The 18,795-nt window shown below is 46.3% G+C and overlaps 1 protein-coding gene across 1 annotated transcript in view; it reads left to right on the top strand.

Annotated features, from left to right (window-relative positions):
• The window catches only part of ALK (ALK receptor tyrosine kinase), a 761,992-nt gene that overhangs the window by 577,222 nt on the left and 165,975 nt on the right, over positions 1 to 18,795 (top strand). Inside the window, exon 5 of the mRNA XM_062210172.1 lies at positions 15,785 to 15,912. Coding sequence (XP_062066156.1) covers positions 15,785 to 15,912 — 128 coding nt within the window. The remainder of the gene's footprint in view (positions 1 to 15,784; positions 15,913 to 18,795) is intronic.

Here is an 18,795-nt window from a genome sequence, read left to right as displayed (position 1 = left end):
AATAATTGCAATTCCCTCTTAATCGCTCTCTTAGACACCTCTGTTAAAAGACTTCAATTATTTCTACACAACGGCCCCTGGGACTTGGCCAATCTGAATACACAACTTGTCTCACCTCCATTTGGAGGCCAGCATGTGAGGCTCTAGCCTGCAGCCTGGTTTGGAGATACCAGGTCTGTTGTGCAAACCCCACTGAGGTGCCTCAGAAATTTTGGGAAAAGAGTCTCCCCTTATGAGTAGTAACTTTAGGCCGGCGCCGCGGCTCACTAGGCTAATCCTCCGCCTTGCGGCGCCAGCACACCGGGTTCTAGTCCCAGTCGGGGCACCGATCCTGTCCCGGTTGCCCCTCTTCCAGGCCAGCTCTCTGCTGTGGCCAAGGAGTGCAGTGGAGGATGGCCCAAGTGCTTGGGCCCTGCACCCCATGGGAGACCAGGATAAGCACCTGGCTCCTGCCATCGGATCAGCACGGTGCGCCAGCCGCAGCGCGCTACCGCGGCGGCCATTGGAGGGTGAACCAACGGCAAAAAGGAAGACCTTTCTCTCTGTCTCTCTCTCTCTCTCACTGTCCACTCTGCCTGTCAAAAATAAAAAAAAATAAAATAAAATAAAAAATAAAAATAATGAGTAGTAACTTTAGGGATGTAGCGCCCATCTACCCCAACCTTCCCACTCCCCAGTAGGAGGCAAGAAACAGATGCGTTAAGATGTGCATGCTTGTCCGTGCTTATTTTGAAAGCTGCGCAGTTCTGTGAACATGCAAATGCATGTTGGGAATCCTTCCATGGGAAGTAGCTTCAAGGAATATGATGCAAGGAGGCAGGGAGAAGACAGATCCTTCAGCTGAGCACTTGAGAGCCCCATCATGCTCTTGGAGAGTAAAAGCAGGTGCTCTCTGAGGGGCCTGTAGAGTATTGGGAAACGACAACACCTCCGCCACCCCCAAGGACACAAAGAGGTCACAGGAGCAGGAACAGCTTGCAGAAGGTAGCTGTGTCCCAGGTGGGGGGAAAGGGAGAAGTGTTTGAGTGACAGCAAGCTGTGTTTCTGTTCCCTGAAGACCCAACTGGATCAGGGTGTGGGGAGGAGGCTAAGACAGGATTCTGGGGGTTGGAGTAGCCAGAGAGCCTCCTCACGGGTGTCATTTAGGGCTTTGTATCAGGTGACAGCAATTTATATGGCAGAAATGTATCCAGAGTCGCTTATGACTGACAGAAGGTCTAATTGTGGGCCCAAACCATCTGCTGCTGTGGGGAGAGTGGACTGCAGTGGACGGAGCCCAGGCATGGAAAGGGAACCCCATCAGTGAGGCTAGGGGGAAAAAAGGCAAACCAGAAGCAAGGACTCATGCACGTTCATAACCAAGTCCTGCCCTTGGGTCGAGGCAGCCAAGAGGGAATGAGATTGCCCAGCCTTGGTGAGGAGGGGTCCACAGGCTCCTGAGAAGCACTCCTGCGTAGTGACATGAGGGACTGCCCCTGGCCATCAATGGACTGGACAAAAGCAAGAAGGGTTTTGTCACACAGGAGCATGGATCTTCTACTATGGCAGTGGAATAAGCTGGTACAGCTTGAAACAGAGCTTAGCCACCTGGGAACCTGCAAAACTGCTCACTTGGTACTATTAATGTAGCTTCTTATAGGAATATTGATTACTTCTTTTAAAATAAAATATTGCACTTTACTAATATTTAATATCAGACTCACAGGAGTCCATGTGGATGCTCAAAAGATTTTTATTACAGAGGAAAGCAACCAATAACATCTTTTAAATTAGATGGTACACTCGACACCAAAGGAGTCAGAGACATGTGATTCAGCTCAACGTGAGGCTACAGCCCGTGGCCCACCCGCGAGTGTGCATACCCACGAGCATACACAGAACCAAGTTGTCACCTGTGAGGACTGAAGGACCCTCAGGTGACTTTTCTAAGTGCAGTAGGAGGCTATGAAGACCCGGCACCAGATGCTGGCCCTAGGATCCTTGTGGCTGGGTTCTTTCCCTGAGTTCCATCCCTTCTATTTTCCATGCTATTTTCTCTTCTGCAAAATGGGAAGAGGCATGCATCATCCCCGTCCTGCAAGAACCCAAGGTCTGTTTTCACCCATGTGAAAGTGCCAAGGAAGAAGGAGACCCTTGGCTCAGCCCCCGCCCCTTGCTCCCACACATACTCCTGTCATCTCCCTATCAGGGGATGTCCCTGATCAGACATCACTGATCAGGCTCTGCACCAACACCAGACAGACAATGCAGCATCCAGTCCTAGCTATGTGACCAGGGAGGTTAAAGGGCACCCTTGTACCTGACTCCCAGAATGGCTGTGAGAATCAGAGAGAGTAGTGTTAAGTGAAGAAACACAGAACCCACTCAGATGGGAGTGAGTGTGCCCACCTGAGGGTCCCATGGCTGTCCTAGGGAGCACTGTGAAACTGCATTTGAAACAGGGGCTCCTCCTCTGCCTTCAGCCTATCTCAGGCTAAAAACCACTGATACCCACAGCAAGGACTGTGATCTGTACACTGTGGGGCTCAAGAAGCTACTGCTATCCCAGCCATCTCTGGGATCCCTCCTAGAATCTCTGAGTAGCTGAGGTCATGCTCAGGGCACATCCTTCTCCCATCTCAGGTGGCAGTCTGCTTCTGTGGGAAGCTGGGATGTGGAGTCTGACAGGTCTAGGTTGGCTTCTCAGCTCTGTTACTTACTAAACCTAGAACAAGACAATTCATCACTTGGGATCTGTTTTCTTATCTACAAAATGAGGGCAACAGGTAATACCTCTTACAGGATAACTGTGAAGGGAGTGGGTGTTTGGCACAGGGGTTAAAATGTCACTTTGAATGCTACATCCCAGCCCATTCCCAATTCCAGCTTCTGGTGGGAGACCTTGATTGAGTTCTGGGCTCCTGGCTTAGGCCTGAACCAGCCCTGACTGTTACGGTCATCTGGGGAGTGAACTAGCATATGGAAGATGTATATATCTATCTCTATCTCTGTCTCTGTCTGTCTCTGTCTCTATATCTATCTCTATCGCTACCTCTATTTCTGTCTCTATCTCTGTCTCCCCTCCCTCACTTCAAATAAATTTAAAAAAGTAAAAACTAAGATCTCACTGTGAAGAATTCCACCACAATACCTGAACCAGAGTTAGTATCCAAAGAGTGGGAGACACCATGGTGGTTCTCATCTACTATTGATGTAACATTTAATACCATCACTAGTTGGACAGCAGCACCAGCAGGTTTTCAAAGCCAGACACTCTTGTAGACCAAAGATCCCTTCCACAGCTTTCAGATCCACCCACAGTAGCATCTGCTACACAAAACCCACCCTGTGACCATGAGGAGCCTGAGCTGGGTATCAACTGCCTGCCTTGGTGCAGAGGTCCCTGGCCCTTTGAGCCGAAGACTCAGCACTGTTCTGAAGGGTAGGAGAACCTGTTGCACGCTACTACCAGAGCTCTGGAGCTGCCCACAGAGCTCACAGGAGGCAGGAGCTCATGTCTCAGACTCTGTCTTCCTGGTCCTTGTCATGGCTCATCCTGGGTTCTCTGAGGATTCCATAGACTGGGAAGGGGAGGGGGCATCTGCTGTCCCTCTCGGCTTCCATGAGAAATGTACCAAATGACCGGATGGACACCATCCTCCATGATGCAGCAGTAAAAGTCCTGGGCAGAGAGATGGGTTGTGCAGCCTCATCCCAGGAGCCAGTTTTTATGGCCTCCTTGTAGGTTTCTGCTTGGTTTGTTTGACAAACTGCATTTGGGCTCACCAGTGACTGTGGTGACATTTCTGAGACAGTGGGGATCCAGTCAGTCCCCTCTCAATGTGCATGCCTCTTGAGAGGCAGGTAAAGGAAGATGGGCTATTCCAGGTTTGTAGCTGAACATTCCCCAAGCCACTGTCAATTAATTCTTACTGGAGGACTGAACCAGCAGAAACCCAGGAGTCTGCCCTTTCCGGAAAATTGCAGCTTCCAGTTTATAGGGCCAGGGACAGTGTCAGAGGAGTCTGAGTGTCCGTGGTTTTATTACTGTAAATATTCAAAGTCTGCAAGGATCAGAAGACAGGCGGAAAGGCTGGCCCCATGCCTGGGGATTCCCGCCCATCCCAGCCGCAGTCCAGATCTTTCTGGCTCCTTCGTGTGCCTCTGCTTCTAGTGCAGGCTCAGCATCCCTTAAAAGATCCAGGTCACAACTGTAAGCTGACCCTGTAAAGTCCTAGGAAAATTGGTTGTGGCAGTTCCAATCCAGAAATTGGCTCCCAGGTGAACACACTGTTGGTGCAATCCCGGGGCCTCTCAAGCAGTTGTGTTTGTGGTGTGCTGGGCAGGTCCCATGTGGCTGACTTGGTAGAAGCCTAGAGTCCAAATTCCATTAGTTTCTTTAAGCATGGCTTAAAGGTGTGAGCACTACCCCAAGCGGATCTAATAGGTTCGTGATTCCTGGGTTATTAGCTAGGGCTTTCCCGTGTCCTTGTACAACAGAGTGGCCTCCCTGAAGCCAGTGGTAACATGCTGGTCATCTGGGAGGCACAGGGAAATGTCCTGTGCCATCTCTGGCCCTAAGGAAAAAGAGGTAGGTTTCAGGTGACATCATCCATCCACAGGCTGCTAAAGTACTTTCCAGTGTGTTTCTCCAGTAAGTGGGGATGGTTTGAACCATCCACCTGTGTAAGTCTCATGAGGGCTGCCGTAACAGGTGCCACCATCGGGTGCCTTACATGACTGACCTTCACCATCACACAGTTCTGTAAGTTAGAAGCCGGAGACCCAGGAGTCTGCAGGGTTGATTGCTTCTGAGGCCCGTGAGCAAGAGTCCATTCCATTCCTCCCTCCCAGCGTCTGGCGGCTCGCTGGCAATGTTTGGCATTCCTTGGCTCACACAGGCATTGCCCCGGCCATGCCTTCATGGTGTTCTCCCTGCATGCGTGACTCTGCCACCAGACTCCCCTGATTGTAAGAACGTAGTCATTTTGTATTAGGGTACACCCTTATGACCACATTCTGTTCTGATTACCTTTATAAATATCCTCTTTCCAAATAAGATCACCTTCCAAGGCTCTAGGGGTTAAGACTTCCTTGTTTGGGGTAGGGGGACGTGAAATAATTCAACTAATGACACCACCCTCCCATCCACCTTATTAGAAGTAAGGGAAGCCAACCAATGAGATCAAATGTAAGCTCCTCCAGGAAGCTTTTCCAAAAACTTATCAGGCAGGTGACACTTCCTGCCCTTACTGCCATACATCACTCTTCTGCTCCAACCTTGGGATTGTATTCCTGGAGGATTCCAAGTTGAACTTTGACTGATGAAGAGCAGCACAGTAGAGAAAACAGAGGAAAGGATTCTGAGCGTAGGGAACACCATGGGCTAAATGGAGAGGCGTGAAAGGGCCGTGGTGGTGCGTACAGGGAGCCAGAGGCAGGACCCAAGGGCATGTCTGAATTTTGAAGATATCATTCCAGATACAAGGAATAGAATGGAACCCTCCTCTGGCTGCAGAGTGGAAGTGGAAGTGGAACTGGGGCTTAGTCTTTCTGTGGCACATGAGAGGATTAGACAGGTGACTTCCAAGATTCACGCCAGTCAACAGCTGTCAGCCCTGTGTAGGGAAGAAGAAAAATGTCCTCTGTACCCTCTGAAGGTTCGCTGGAATAAATGACAAAGACAGATTGAGTATGAGGGAAGGTATACAAGCTTATTAATGAGCAAAAGAGAAAGAAGACCACAGCGCAGGGGAGAGCCATGGAAGTGTGGTTACCCAGCAGCAAGCACACCATGGTACCAAAACCATTCCCCACAAGAGAGGTGCACTGGGGAATGTCAGGGGGATAGTAAATGATTTTAGGGGAACTCAGTGGGTTTGGAGAACATAAAGTGGCCTGGGTCAAATTCCCTTGGGCCCTCAGAATAAACAATGGATTATAAATGATTCTCCATGGGATTGAAATAGAGAACAATGGTGTGTGGCAAAAGTCTGTTCAGGAGTGTGACAGATTTCAGTGTGTCCTCCCAGGACGTGACTTTAGTCTTCTCTGGCTAATGACATTTCCAAAGGAAAACTGAAGGTAATTGTGTTCTCCCATAGGCAAATCTGGTCAGGTAGATAAGGGACCCTTCCAGGAAGCATCTCATTGCTCTGGGAAGGGTCAAAGGATGGTTGGAGGGACCTGGATTCTCAGGTTGGCTGTGAGGCCTCTCATCCTGTCAGAGCGCCAGCCTCTGGGGCATGATTTTCTGAGCCCCAACACCTGCAATTATGTCAGCATCCACATCCTTACCTTGGTACCCACAGGTGCTGTAGCAGAGCTCGTGCATCCATCTCTACCAAGGCACTGCAACCACTAGGTATCCAAGACCCTGGCAATGACGGCCCATCCTGGATGGCCGCCTCAGTGAAGTGACAGGGCAGCAGCAATGTGTGGAAGGAGGGATCGTCCTGGCAGGGTCAAGTTTGTGGGCTGTCCACACCCCATTTCACCAGGCCCCTCTAGTCTTTTCGGGCTGACCACTTATCCTGGCCCCAGGATTTGCTTACAGGACCACAGCTAATGGCCAGGGCCAAGCGGCCTTATAAAGTCTCACCACGGGGACTTGCCATGGCCAGATATTTCTCATTGAAATGGAGATTCTGAGCTTGGGTGTCGGCATTTTACTTGACTCTGAGGCTTGCTTTCGAATTAAAACCAATTGATACACTAAAGCATTAAGTGGCATTTAAGCTGCCTCTCTAGGGAGTGTGATGGGCCTCTGGGTACCATCTGAACATGGACAGGGAGGGCTGCTTCCAGGCTAGGGAAGTCCTGGGAGTCAAGCTTGGTGGCCGGGGCCCACTTAGGATACAGGACTCAACCTGGAGCCAGATCGGACTGAAGGAGGAACCCTTTGGAATGGCTACCTTTCAGGTTTCAATGTTGTCTTTATCCTTTCGGGTGATGATGGATTTTAAAATAAATATATGTGTAAGCTAAAAGAACCTACAGTGCTGATTTGGCTCATAAAAAGAATTGTGTATCTGAAATGAACAGATGGTGCTAAAAAGTTATTGGAAGGAAGAGAAGGTTGGGAAACCAAATTGAGATTCCCACTGGCCACTGGTGGGTGATATGCCTGCACCTCCTCACAGAAAGAGTTAGAAAGGCAAAGTGATCAGCTGGGACTCTAATCAGGGAAAATCCATCACCCACCTGCCAGAAACATTGGCTGGCAAGTTTGTGGAGTGGAAAACCCCACTGGGATCCCCTCTTGTGTTCCTTTCTGTAATTCTAAGTGGTTTCTGGGATGCCAGCCCCAAACTAACTCTCCTCTCACTTCCTGGGCCCAGAACCCAGCTGAGTCTGCTCCCCAGCTCTCTGATGAAGAATGTTCACCAAATGCCGGAGGAGGTAGCTTGCATGGGACCTAATCCAAAAGTTAGAAAGATGGGAAGAGGAACGTCAGGATTCTCAAGACTGCTACTCTTGATTGGAAGACATTTTCTCACTGATTTTTCACATGGATAATCAGTGTTCCTTCTTGAAAAGGAATAAAATGCCAGTAAATCCTCTATGCATTTCTTTATACAAACCAGAGCAAAGAAAAATCCCTCTCAGAAAGTAAGACAAGCACCAGCAGTTGCCTGGGTATCAATTTACATCCTAACACAAATGCATACTCATTCTCCACTTCTTGATGTAGGGCCAAGGCCTTTGCTTCCAGTGTAGTCTTTTGATTGGATATCTGCATTGTCTTGCACACAAATCACATTCATGACACCTTGTCCATAATGTTCAGTTGCACTTTGTCTAAAGTAGAAAATAATTTTTTTTAAATGTGAGAAGTTTTCTGGAGGCTTTCTGAATTTTTAAATTTATTGTCTGGTCTTTCCTTTTGCCCCATTCACACCTAATTCAACAGCAGTTATTCATGGTAATTTACCACTACCCTTCCAAAGAACTAACAGTTATGTTGTTTTATCTTGATGAGTATAAGTGGCATAAACAAGTTTGGAGGCAGCATAACTTACTCTCCATGGGTATCTAACTCAAGTGATGAGAGTAGAGGGTACCAGGGGTACTAAAGAGTAACCTTGGAGACTCTGTAACCATGAACATTCAGATAGCACAAAGTGTTTCATTCAATGTAAAATGAAAAGTTTGGGGGCTGGCATTGTGGCATAACAGGTAAAGCTGCCACATGTGGTACCGGCATCCCATTTGGGCTCCAGTTCGTGTCCTAGCTGTTCCACTTCCCATCTAGCTGCTTTCTGATGGCCTGGGAAAGGCAGTGGGAAATGGCCCATGTACATGGGCCCCTGCACCCACATGGGAGATCCAGGTGAGTTTCCTGGTTCCTGGCTTCAGCCATCTAGAGATCCAGTGAACCAGCGAATGGAATGTTTCTTTCTCTGTCTCTCCCTCTCTCTCTGTAACTCTGACTTTAAAATAAATAAATCAAAGAAATTGTCAGCTGAAGGCCAATTTAAAACACTTCCATAATTTTTCCTTACAACAATGGCTATGGAATTCAGGCACAGAGAGGTTAGGTTAGGTGGCTCACCGGAGGTCACACAGCCATTTAACAGGCAGAACTGAGATAAGATGACACTAATTCTGGTCCCAAAGCTTCTGCTCTTAATCAGGATACTCATGTTTCTCTTGTAGACAGGAAGGAAAAAAGAAGAAAGAGGGGAGGGACAGAGAGAGGAGATAACAGGAAGTAGATGAAGAGATGTCAAGAAAGAGCTGAAGACTGTTCATTTTTCCTCTTCGACACAGCGTGAGAGAGGATCCAGAAAGTGCAGTTTGAAACATCTTCTCAGCCCCACCCCAGGAAAGCGAGGCCACCTCCCAGGTCCATCACTCACACAACATCTCTGGTGAAACAAAGATTTCAATGCAGTCACCCTGTGGCCCCCGAGAGCCCATCCTGCCTGGGCACCACCTTGCTCAGCCACCCCCAGCCTTAAAGCAGCTCTCCTGCACCAGGGGGGTGAGTGGAAGTCAGAGCCTGACTCAACCCCAAACCTCATGTCCATCCAGATCTAATAGGGCACATCCATCTGGCTTGCGGGAAACCTGAAGGGCAAATGAGTAACAAAGCATAGACCATTTGGATGAAAAGACCCTGAAGACCCTGTGCCCCTGGCCATGTGTTGTTACAAGAAATTAACAAGCAACAAAGGGCTTCACTCTAACATTTACATTGATCTGGCGTTTCTCCCCCTGCTACCTCTCATAAAAATGCTTTAAATGCAGGCTGATTTAGTGGAAACGATAAAAAAAAATTGTGCTGAATGGTTTATATTTGCTGCAGAATTACTACAAAGTATATTTTAAGGAAAACTTAAAAGTCATGTGTGTTTTCATCCTATAGGAATAAGATTAGGGAGAGAGGTCCAGTTGACTTTTATCTTTTTTGCGGTATTCATCTGTTCAAGCTGCCACAGGCTCAGTTTTTTGTTTCTAGCAAATCTTCACACCTTCACACCTCGTGCAGACACTTGTCAAGGGGGAGTCTTAGGAAGGACACTCTGGAGGAATGTCAGCCGTGCACCCTGAGCCTTGACGGGGGACATTTGATAATAGTAGTAATCACGTGTCTGAATTCTAAGTGACAGGGACTTGGCTGGCTGGCTGATTTGTGTAGCTTCTGTCATCCTCAATGTGACCCAAGAGTCTGACTGTCCCAGCTCGGGGGTTAGGGAGCACCTGGATGACTTGGCTGTCACGACCAGTACGGAATGTGAGAGTGGCCACATATTGTGGCTTCAGGCCCCCAGCTCTGTCCACCAGAACCAGAAATTGAAATGAAGCCCCACGAAGACAGTTTCTAACCTCAAGAAGCTCAAAAGAGCAAGAGTAAGATGGTGTTCAGTCACTGTGGAGTCACACTAACCTGGGTTTAGAATAGACCTTCGATGGATGTTAGCTGCTGTTGTTGATCCTGCTATTAGGGTTCGTATTGGTGTTGGTGTGGTAATATTCATATTGACTTGGTCCAAGCCTCACCTGCATTGTAAAGAAGATTTACACATCAGCTGACAACTCCTCCAGCTGAGAACTCAGGTGCCCTCTGGTTCCCAATTACCATAATCCTCTGGTTCCTTCTGATTCACTTTTGGCAAGTGGAGAGCCAAGAGCTTTGTGATGAGCCATGTGCTAATACTACCTGCTTCCTGCAACAGCCACACTTTCCCAGTCTTTCAATTCCTCCTAACAGGGAAGGCATCATTACCCCTTAAATGGATGGCAGCCAAAGTTAATGAATTCGCATGAACTTTTACGTTAACCCAACTCCACTGTCCCATAATTTTAGCCAAGAATGCCAGACATCTTGTCTGATTTAATAGAAACCTCTTCATGCATTTATTTTCTCATGCAGCAAATATTTGTTATGCATCTACGACAATAAGGCACTGGAGACACAATGATGAATGACTCACTACCCTAGCATTAAGGAAGGAGGAGGTGAGACACAGAACTTATCCTACCTTGTAGAAGCCAGTGAAAAACAATGACTCAACCCCTACTCATGTGCTCATGCCCATCTCTTTTTGCATTGCCCTTTTCCCAGTTCTCCCTCTTCACAATTCAGCGTCAAGTTGCACGTGTCCTGATCATCCAATCTGAGGCAACACTTTGCCCTCTACGTGGCAACAGCACACAGTGCCTGCATCACTCACCTAGCTCCCACATACTCCAGTACATGTTTCAGTACATGTTCTCATTCTTTCTCTCCAGTCTGTAAGCTCCTGGGAGCAGTGCTAAATCCTAAACCCTCAGTATGCCTAGAATATTTAATACAATATCTAGTGTGCAACTAAACAGCAGAAATTACTTGGGAAATGCAATGTAACCCAACACATTTTAACTGAGAACTTGACGCAGGCATCTTTGCACATGCTACAGGAAGATGCAAAAGTATAGATGGTGATGGGGCTGTTGGAAGGTTCTGAGTAGAAGGTTGATCTGCTATCAGTAGTCCAGTCCTGACTTGTATATCTGGTGGTGGCGTGCCAACATGATTTCCTGGCATTGTGTTTCTCATGGGAAGTTCCATATAACTAAATTTCATTTTTGTTTGTTTAGACAGATATGGTAGCTGCTACTCATAAATTGCACATGCCATTCCCACTCTCTTTTACCTACATCCCCATCGCCTAAATGAATTGAGATAAAGATATTTGCATGGATCCCTGCCACTCCCTGAAGAAAGCTGTGGTCTTTTGTAATTAGCTCTCTTTATTGAGCCCCTGCTGTGTGCTAAGAGCTCTTCTACTTACTTTGTATACACCCTTCTTACAATCCAGCAGGCTAGACATTACAACCTCTGTCTTAAAAGTCAAGAAACTGAAGCTCAGGGAGGCTGGTGCTATTGCCTTAGGTTGCTTAGCTGAGTAGATGGTGGAGCTTCGAGAGCTGAGTGTAGATCTCGCCTCATGCCTTTGCGGCTGCTAAAACCATCTCAGTAGTGCACCCTCTTGCATTGCTCATAGCGATTGAAGGTTCATTCTGTAAGCCAGCCCTGCATCACTAGTTTGCCTACTGGGATATTGCATAACAGCAACTGCTATCCATGGCCCTCACATGCTGTCACAAAGAGCCCTCCACTCTGGGTTTAAAATAACTTGATGCCTTCACCCTCTTGAGTCACAGCTGTCAACCCTTCAGTCTCATCAGCAGCTCGCCCTGCATCAGACATGCCAGATTCCTTTAAACCTTCAAGACCAACCTGGTCGGGGAGCAGTGGGAACCTTAGAAATTCCTTTTGTTTCCATGTCAACACTTCTTACACATTTTTTGTGGATTCTCTGACAGTGTCTGTGCTCAAAACCCAGATCCCTGGTCCCTCCAGTGATGCTAAGGAGACATATCCTTTGCCATCTCTGTGATTTTAGCAATTTGAAATGCAACTGACTGTATAGACTGATCCCTAGACTGCATTATCTCTGGTTCTTGCAGTCTAAGAGAAATGCTGTAGTTTAATCTTGGGTCTGCAAATAACCCAATGTGTGACCTTGGACAAATCTCCATTTCTCCAAGAAGGGTGAGCCTGAGGCTCTGCAAAAACAGATCCAAGATTGTATGACTAATCACTGTGCTGCCACCACTATGGGAAATTATCTGTCAATTTCAGCTTTCAGGGCTTTCATAAAATAGTTTGTCACTAGGACTTCTGCCATCTCCTAGAGACGTATAGGCATCAGATCAATACATGTCCTTAGAGAACTTTTACTACAATGTCCATACTTTGCTAATGAAGAATTAAAACCCAAAGCGGCCAGCGCTGCGGCTCAACAGGCTAATCCTCTGCCTAGCGGCGCCGGCACACCAGGTTCTAGTCCCGCGCCGGATTCTGTCCCGGTTGCCCCTCTTCCAGGCCAGCTCTCTGCTGTGCCCTTGGAGTGCAGTGGAGGATGGCCCAGGTGCTTGGGCCCTGCACCCCATGGGAGACCAGGAGAAGCGCCTGGCTCCTGACTTCGGATCAGCGCGGTGCACCGGCCGCAGCGCGCCGGCCGTGGCGGCCATTGGAGGGTGAACCAACAGCAAAGAAAGACCTTTCTCTCTGTCTCTGTCTCTCTCTCTCTCTCTCTCACTGTCCACTCTGCCTGTCAAAAAAAAAAAAAAAAAAAAAAAAAGCTGTGCTTGCCCAAGCTCATGCAAATCCAGGAACAGGTCCCAGAACACAGTTTCCAATTCAGTGAACTTTCTATGCACTATCTCTAGGTCATAATATTAGTATTCGCAAACCAACTCTCTGCCTTTTTTGGTACATTTTAATTTATTTATTATGGTGTAGTCACTCAGCAAAGGTGGGTGGTTAGTGTCTTTTTCTTTCAGAAACACTTTCTCTAGTTGAGAATAGAATTGATCAAAAAACATCCACAATTTCAGGCATTTGTAGAAAAGTGCCTTGTTCAAAGTCATCAGGCAAATGAGGAACAGAGCCAGCCGGAGAACTGGAGAGCTCCAGAGAGACACCAGGAAGATAATGGATTGTGACAGGCTGACCAGACAGGCCTTCTGGCTTCCTAAAGTCCAGATGGACACCCCACACTGTCAAATTGATTGATTGAAGCCCCAGTGCTAGGAAGTCACGAATCCCCAGCACATGGATAGAGCTGCACGTTTGCTTCTAGGAGGCTGTAGGTCAGAACATAACCTTCACCCTTGCAAGAACAGCCAGAGTAGCCACCAGCCAAAGCAACGAAAACAGGACCCTAATGAGCGAGCTTTGTGACCACTGGGATGTAAGCAAAGAAAATGGAGGCAGACAGAGAGGAGAGGTTGGATTTGTTTTTCGTTGGGTTTTTTGGCTGTCTCTTAAACAAATCTGACCCTAGGTATAAGTTTGCCCTTTGCTGGTCCCAACTTCCCTGAATATAAAATACATATTTGGCAACTGCCCCGAAAGTTATTAAAGTTGCAGCAGTAAACTATGGGAGGCCAGAGAATTTCAGACAAAAGTTATTGCATCAGTAACTCAGAAACTAATTCCTAAAACTCTTGACACATTCATCCAGAGGGCCAGTGCCAACATAGAAGTGGAAATCATTGTCCAGGGCCACTGTGTACCTGGAATTAAAATCCCTCATTCCTCAGCGCACAGAACCACGGTGTTGGCAGAATATGAATGCTCGTGCCTTTCATCACCATCCTCCCTCCGAAATAGGATGCTTTGTTTTTCAGAAGAAACAGAAAGATTCTGCTCTCTCTGTTGTTGTTGTTGTTGTTTCCCTTAAGAGTCCCTCATTTGCATTTTCTTTCCAAATATTTCTTTCTTTGACAGACTCACATTTAAACCAAAAGGCCTCCTTTTCCTTATTCAATTGCACCAGTTTTATTTTGGACGGAAATCCTGCTGGGTACAGTAACAGAACAAACTTTACAGCAGCAATAATCCCTGCCACAGCATCTATTGTGAGGGAATGTAATACACTTTTATTAAACGGCTGAGGAATTGGCTCCAGTGATCTGGATTAACTACAGAAGAGCATAGGTAGGGAATAAAACTAAGCCCTTCATTCAGTAGACACCGACTGCATGCCCAAGCCACATGCCAGGGCCCAGAGATACAAAACAGGAGCACTCTCTTGAAAAAGGTTGTTCACTGCCTTTAGCAGCGCCTTCTGCTCCGAAAGCTAGAAAAGACAGAAAAGATTCAATAGGATCCAGCGCAAGCAAACGTAGAAATGCTGTCCCTGACTCACTGTGGAAGGATGAGCGCTGTGTCACAGAGTTTTAGATATGCAACTACATTGGCTTGGAGTCTAAGAATTTGACTCAAGGCAGCATTTTGATAAGTCTATGGAGTTCTTCTTTCAACATGATAATGATACCGAGAAAATCAGAAGTAATGCAGAAATTGTTAACATTCTAGTATTGAAATGACCTTGCAATCTGTGTTTCAGGCCTGGTGACATGCCCCTGGGCACATGCCATCACAGAGCAGCACATTTACTCTGCCCTCACTTGTGTAAGTGACAGCTGAAAAGTATCCCCACTCATTGTCACTGAACAGTGGTGTTCTGGTGCAAGTGCTGGCTACTCAGGTCCCCATCCAGCTCGTCCTGGGAGGCAGCAGATGATGGCTCAAGGCCCTGCCACCCAAGTGAGAAACACAAATGGAGTTCCAGGCTCCTGGCTTCAGCCTAGCCTAGTCCCAGCTGTTGCAGCCATTTGAGTAGTAAACCAGCAGTTGGAAGATCTCCCTCTAATAAAATGAAAATTTTAGAAAATTTTAAAAAGAGAGAAAACAGGTGAAAAAGACTCATGGATACCAACAAAGAGATAAACCAAAACCAAAAAAAAAGAAAAAAAGCTATATTTTTATCTAAATGTTTTGTCACTTACAATGTCATATGCAAGCACAACCTAGAAATAAGAAAATGTAGAATATTGTGATGGTTTCAGGGTGTTATCTGTAAATCAAAACTAACCAATATATATACTTTAATTCATCCAATGATAAGTTTTAGTACATGCAACTTATCATATATTCATTATACTTCAATTAAATTGGGCTTAAAAGGAAAGAAAATATGAAATAGTCCAGGTAATTTCCATTCTACACACACACACACACACACACATCTGAATCAATGTTGGAAAGTAAATTTGATGTTCCAATCAATGACAGGAGGCTATTCCAAGAGGTTAATAGCATGAGCAAGGTGTAAAAATGTTCATTTAGCTTATTCTCTGGTCTCTCGCGGTGTCAGTGTCCCTGAGTATAGATGGACACAGAGCTCACCATTTGACCTGCTTCCATCGTCTTCTGTTTGTACTTTTTTTGCAAAGTCCACGTCAATCTTAGGTACCTTTTACCCCAAAATACATGCTTCAGTGCACTTTAATTTTCCTGAAGTAAATAAATAGCTCTTGCTAGTTTCCCTGAAGTAACTCTGTAGCAAGCCAGAGGGTTCTGAGACTTTGATATCAGATAAAATTCCAAAACCAAGCATTCTTTCCAGAAGTAATTATAAATAGAGTGATAAATGTTTTTGACGACTTTTCCTGGATTCTGCTTCCAAGTTTTCTCACATATTGATATTCATATCCTATGAATACTAGCTACTGAAATGGTCCAAAGATCTGCAGTTGCCTCAAAGAAAGAAAGAAAGAGAAAAGGGAATGCCGTGGCCAGAGTGGGTTTGAGAGTTGACTCTGAGTCTGCTGAGAAGGGAACAGTGTTTGCCTCTTGCTCAGGCCACTCCTGGTGCCCGGAAAGAAGGAGCCCTGGAGTCAGTGCAGGCCGTGACCCTCTGTGCAGCAGTTCTCACCACTGTTTTTCTGTGCTTTCCACCAGGTGGACAGTGCTGCAGGGAAGAATTGGGCGCCCAGAGAACCCGTTCCGAGTGGCCCTGGAATACATCTCCAGTGGGAACCGAAGCTTGTCTGCGGTGGACTTCTTCGCCCTGAAGAACTGCAGTGAAGGTATCTGACTCCGGCTTTGCCTGCTCCCTCCCTGGTCACTTGCTGTGTTGGGTGTCAACAACTGGCCACCATACTTAGCAAGGAATGTGCAGACTCCTCTAGAAGAGTCTACAGCGCTCAGGGCTTGATTCAAGATGCTATCAAGAGCTGCCTGGCCCAGGCAATCAAGTTCCAAAGACCCAGTGTAAAACTGCATCTACTTAACAATACAATCATATCTAGCTATATCTACTTAGCAAAACTTTGTCAAATAGGAAATAGTCTTTGTGAGAAAACACTTTGACTTAGCTTTCCTGGCTATTAAATGCTTTAAGCTATTTTTTTTAAAAAATATATTTATTGAAAATTTCAAGTTCATACAAAGCAAATAGAATAAGAGAATGAAACCTTATGTGCCTTTACCCCAACTTCAGTAATTGTCAGTATTCCACCATTTCGGTTTCACCCACTTCTTTACCCACTCCTCACCCTCCTCCCAAGTTGATGGTGATCATTGCTTAACTTTTTTTTTTCCTGAGGTACAATTTTCAGTTAAGTACTATTACTGATTTTATTTAGGTTATTATTTAGGGACAACATAGGAAATAGTTATATATAAAATTTTTATTTTATTTTGTAAAATCCTTTAGGGTATAGTTCCTTTTGTAGAAAGTCCCACATTATAAATTTATTTTAATATTGATTGTCATAAAATTGTATCTCCCTATCTTTCCTGGAGAACAAAGTTATTTTCCTTTTTGCCTTTGCTGCTAGGAAACTCTGAATTAAACACAGTACTCCATCATAATAATTATGTCTGTGCTGATTTTTGATAAGCTTTCCCCCTCCTTCCAAACTTTGCCTTAAAACTGATTGCTGTGAAGATGAAGTAGATCCTCAACAGATTTGTGAGGTTGGAGTAGGTGTTTGATACAGCAGTTAAGATGCCACACTTAAGATGCTACTGGGGCTGGTGCCGTGGCTCACTTGGCTAATCCTCCACCTGCGGCGCCAGCATCCCGGGTTCTAGTCCTGGTTGGGGCGCTGGATTCTGTCCCGGTTGCTCCTCTTCCAGGCCAGCTCTCTGCTGTGGCACGGGAAGGCAGTGGAGGATGGCCCAAGTCCTTGGGCCCTGCACCCGCATGGGAGACCAGGAGAAGCATCTGGCTCCTGGCTTCGCATCGGCGCAGCGCGCCAGCTGTGGCGGCCATTTTGGGGGTGAACCAGCAGAAAAAGGAGGACCTTTCTCTCTGTCTCTCTCTCTTTCACTGTCTAACTCTGCCTGTCCAAAAAAAAAAAAAAAAGATGCTACTGGAATGTTCACATCCCATGTCGGAGTTCTGAGTTCATGTCCTTTCTCTGCTTCCTACTCCATCTTCCTACTAATGCATATCCTGGGAGGCAGCAGGTGATAACACAGTACCTGGGGCCCTGCACCCCGTGGGGAACCCAAATTGAGTTCCAGGCTCATGGTTTCAGCCTGGCCCAACCCTGGCCATCAGAGGCTTTGGAGAGGGAACCAAGCAAACTAAAATAGACAAATAAATAGACAAAAGTGATTTTTTTAAATAGATATATGAGGTTGGCCTTTTCTTGATTCTTCAGAAGGCCCAGGATTATAGTTATAAGCATTCTTTATTATTTCTCCAATGGAGAGGGTGTAGAGATGGGTTTGATCTGTACAAAACTTAAAGAAGAAATTTCTTTCATTGCTGCTGTTCTCTGTTGTACCTGACTGCACTGAGGCTCACTGGAAAGCCCACTCTTCATCTGTGCCATGGATTTTGTGGTCTGAGAGGCCTAAGAATGAAGTGTAGACAGGAAAGAAGTCTGGAGCACTCCCAGGCCTAAATTCTCCATTTAGGCTTTCCATGAATGGCCATGAAGGCCCGTGTAACACCAGTCATCTGTTGCACATAGAGGCCTAATTCTTAACCTTGTGCCTTTGCAAGGTACCATATGACAGTCACTCCCTCGGGTAGGGAGCTCCAGGGACCACCCAGATCGTTAGGCTGCTATGGCTCTTTATGCATTGTTAGCCTTGCAAGAACCTTCCCAAAGTGTGTTTTGTTGTCGTTTTTGTCGTTTTAATCAAAACTGGTTTATGTGTGCGAGAAAAGAAAAATCACCATAATGTGATAGATTGAACTTCAGTTCAAGTTGAAAATGTGGCTAACCTGTGGTTTGAGGCAATATACAAGAAACGTGTGGTTTGGGAGCAAGCCAGGAGCTTGTACAACTATTTCCACACTCATGAAGTGAGGGATTTGTGAACGTCTGTGGACATCATCAATCCTCACAGATGTCAGGGGTCTATGTGCTGTCCAAAAGAGGCATCTGTTGAGAGGGAACCAGTTAATACGAGGGAGGATTCAGTTCCCAGAATTGGCCTCATCTCACTAGAACAACATCAGGAAACAGGAGTAAGAGACCAGAAAACACCAGCTATCTGGTCTAGCACTACTACTACAAAATTGTCTTACCTACGAGAATTCTTTACAGATTCAAGTCAAGGATCTAACTAATGGCACAGATGTTTCCCCCATTACCATGCAGCTCCCCATCTCACCTACAAAATTCTTGTAGCTTTTGCTGCATTTGTAGTGAGTCTGTTGCACAATTGAAGGGGCTGTTTCTTGTCTTCTCTACCCTCAATGAAACCAGTATGGTTGACCTCCTTAACCTTTCTCTGATGATCCAGAAAGTTTCTGTCAGCTGGATACCTTCTTACAAGAGAAAGAAGACAAGTCTCCCACTGAATCCCTAGGGAAGGTGGCCTGGGGAAATCCACATGGCCTGGCCAGCTTCCTTCAGAGGCTGCAGTTCCAAGAACAGATGGTCTCCATGGGAAAGCAGATGTCCCTCCCGACTCCTTCTCTTGCTCAGACCACCTGTAGCCACCAA

Source organism: Lepus europaeus, chromosome 13, assembly GCF_033115175.1.
Source record: "Lepus europaeus isolate LE1 chromosome 13, mLepTim1.pri, whole genome shotgun sequence".
Classification (NCBI taxonomy): domain Eukaryota; kingdom Metazoa; phylum Chordata; class Mammalia; order Lagomorpha; family Leporidae; genus Lepus; species Lepus europaeus.
Note: the sequence above shows the minus strand (reverse complement) of the source record. Positions and strands in the feature narration are given on the sequence as shown.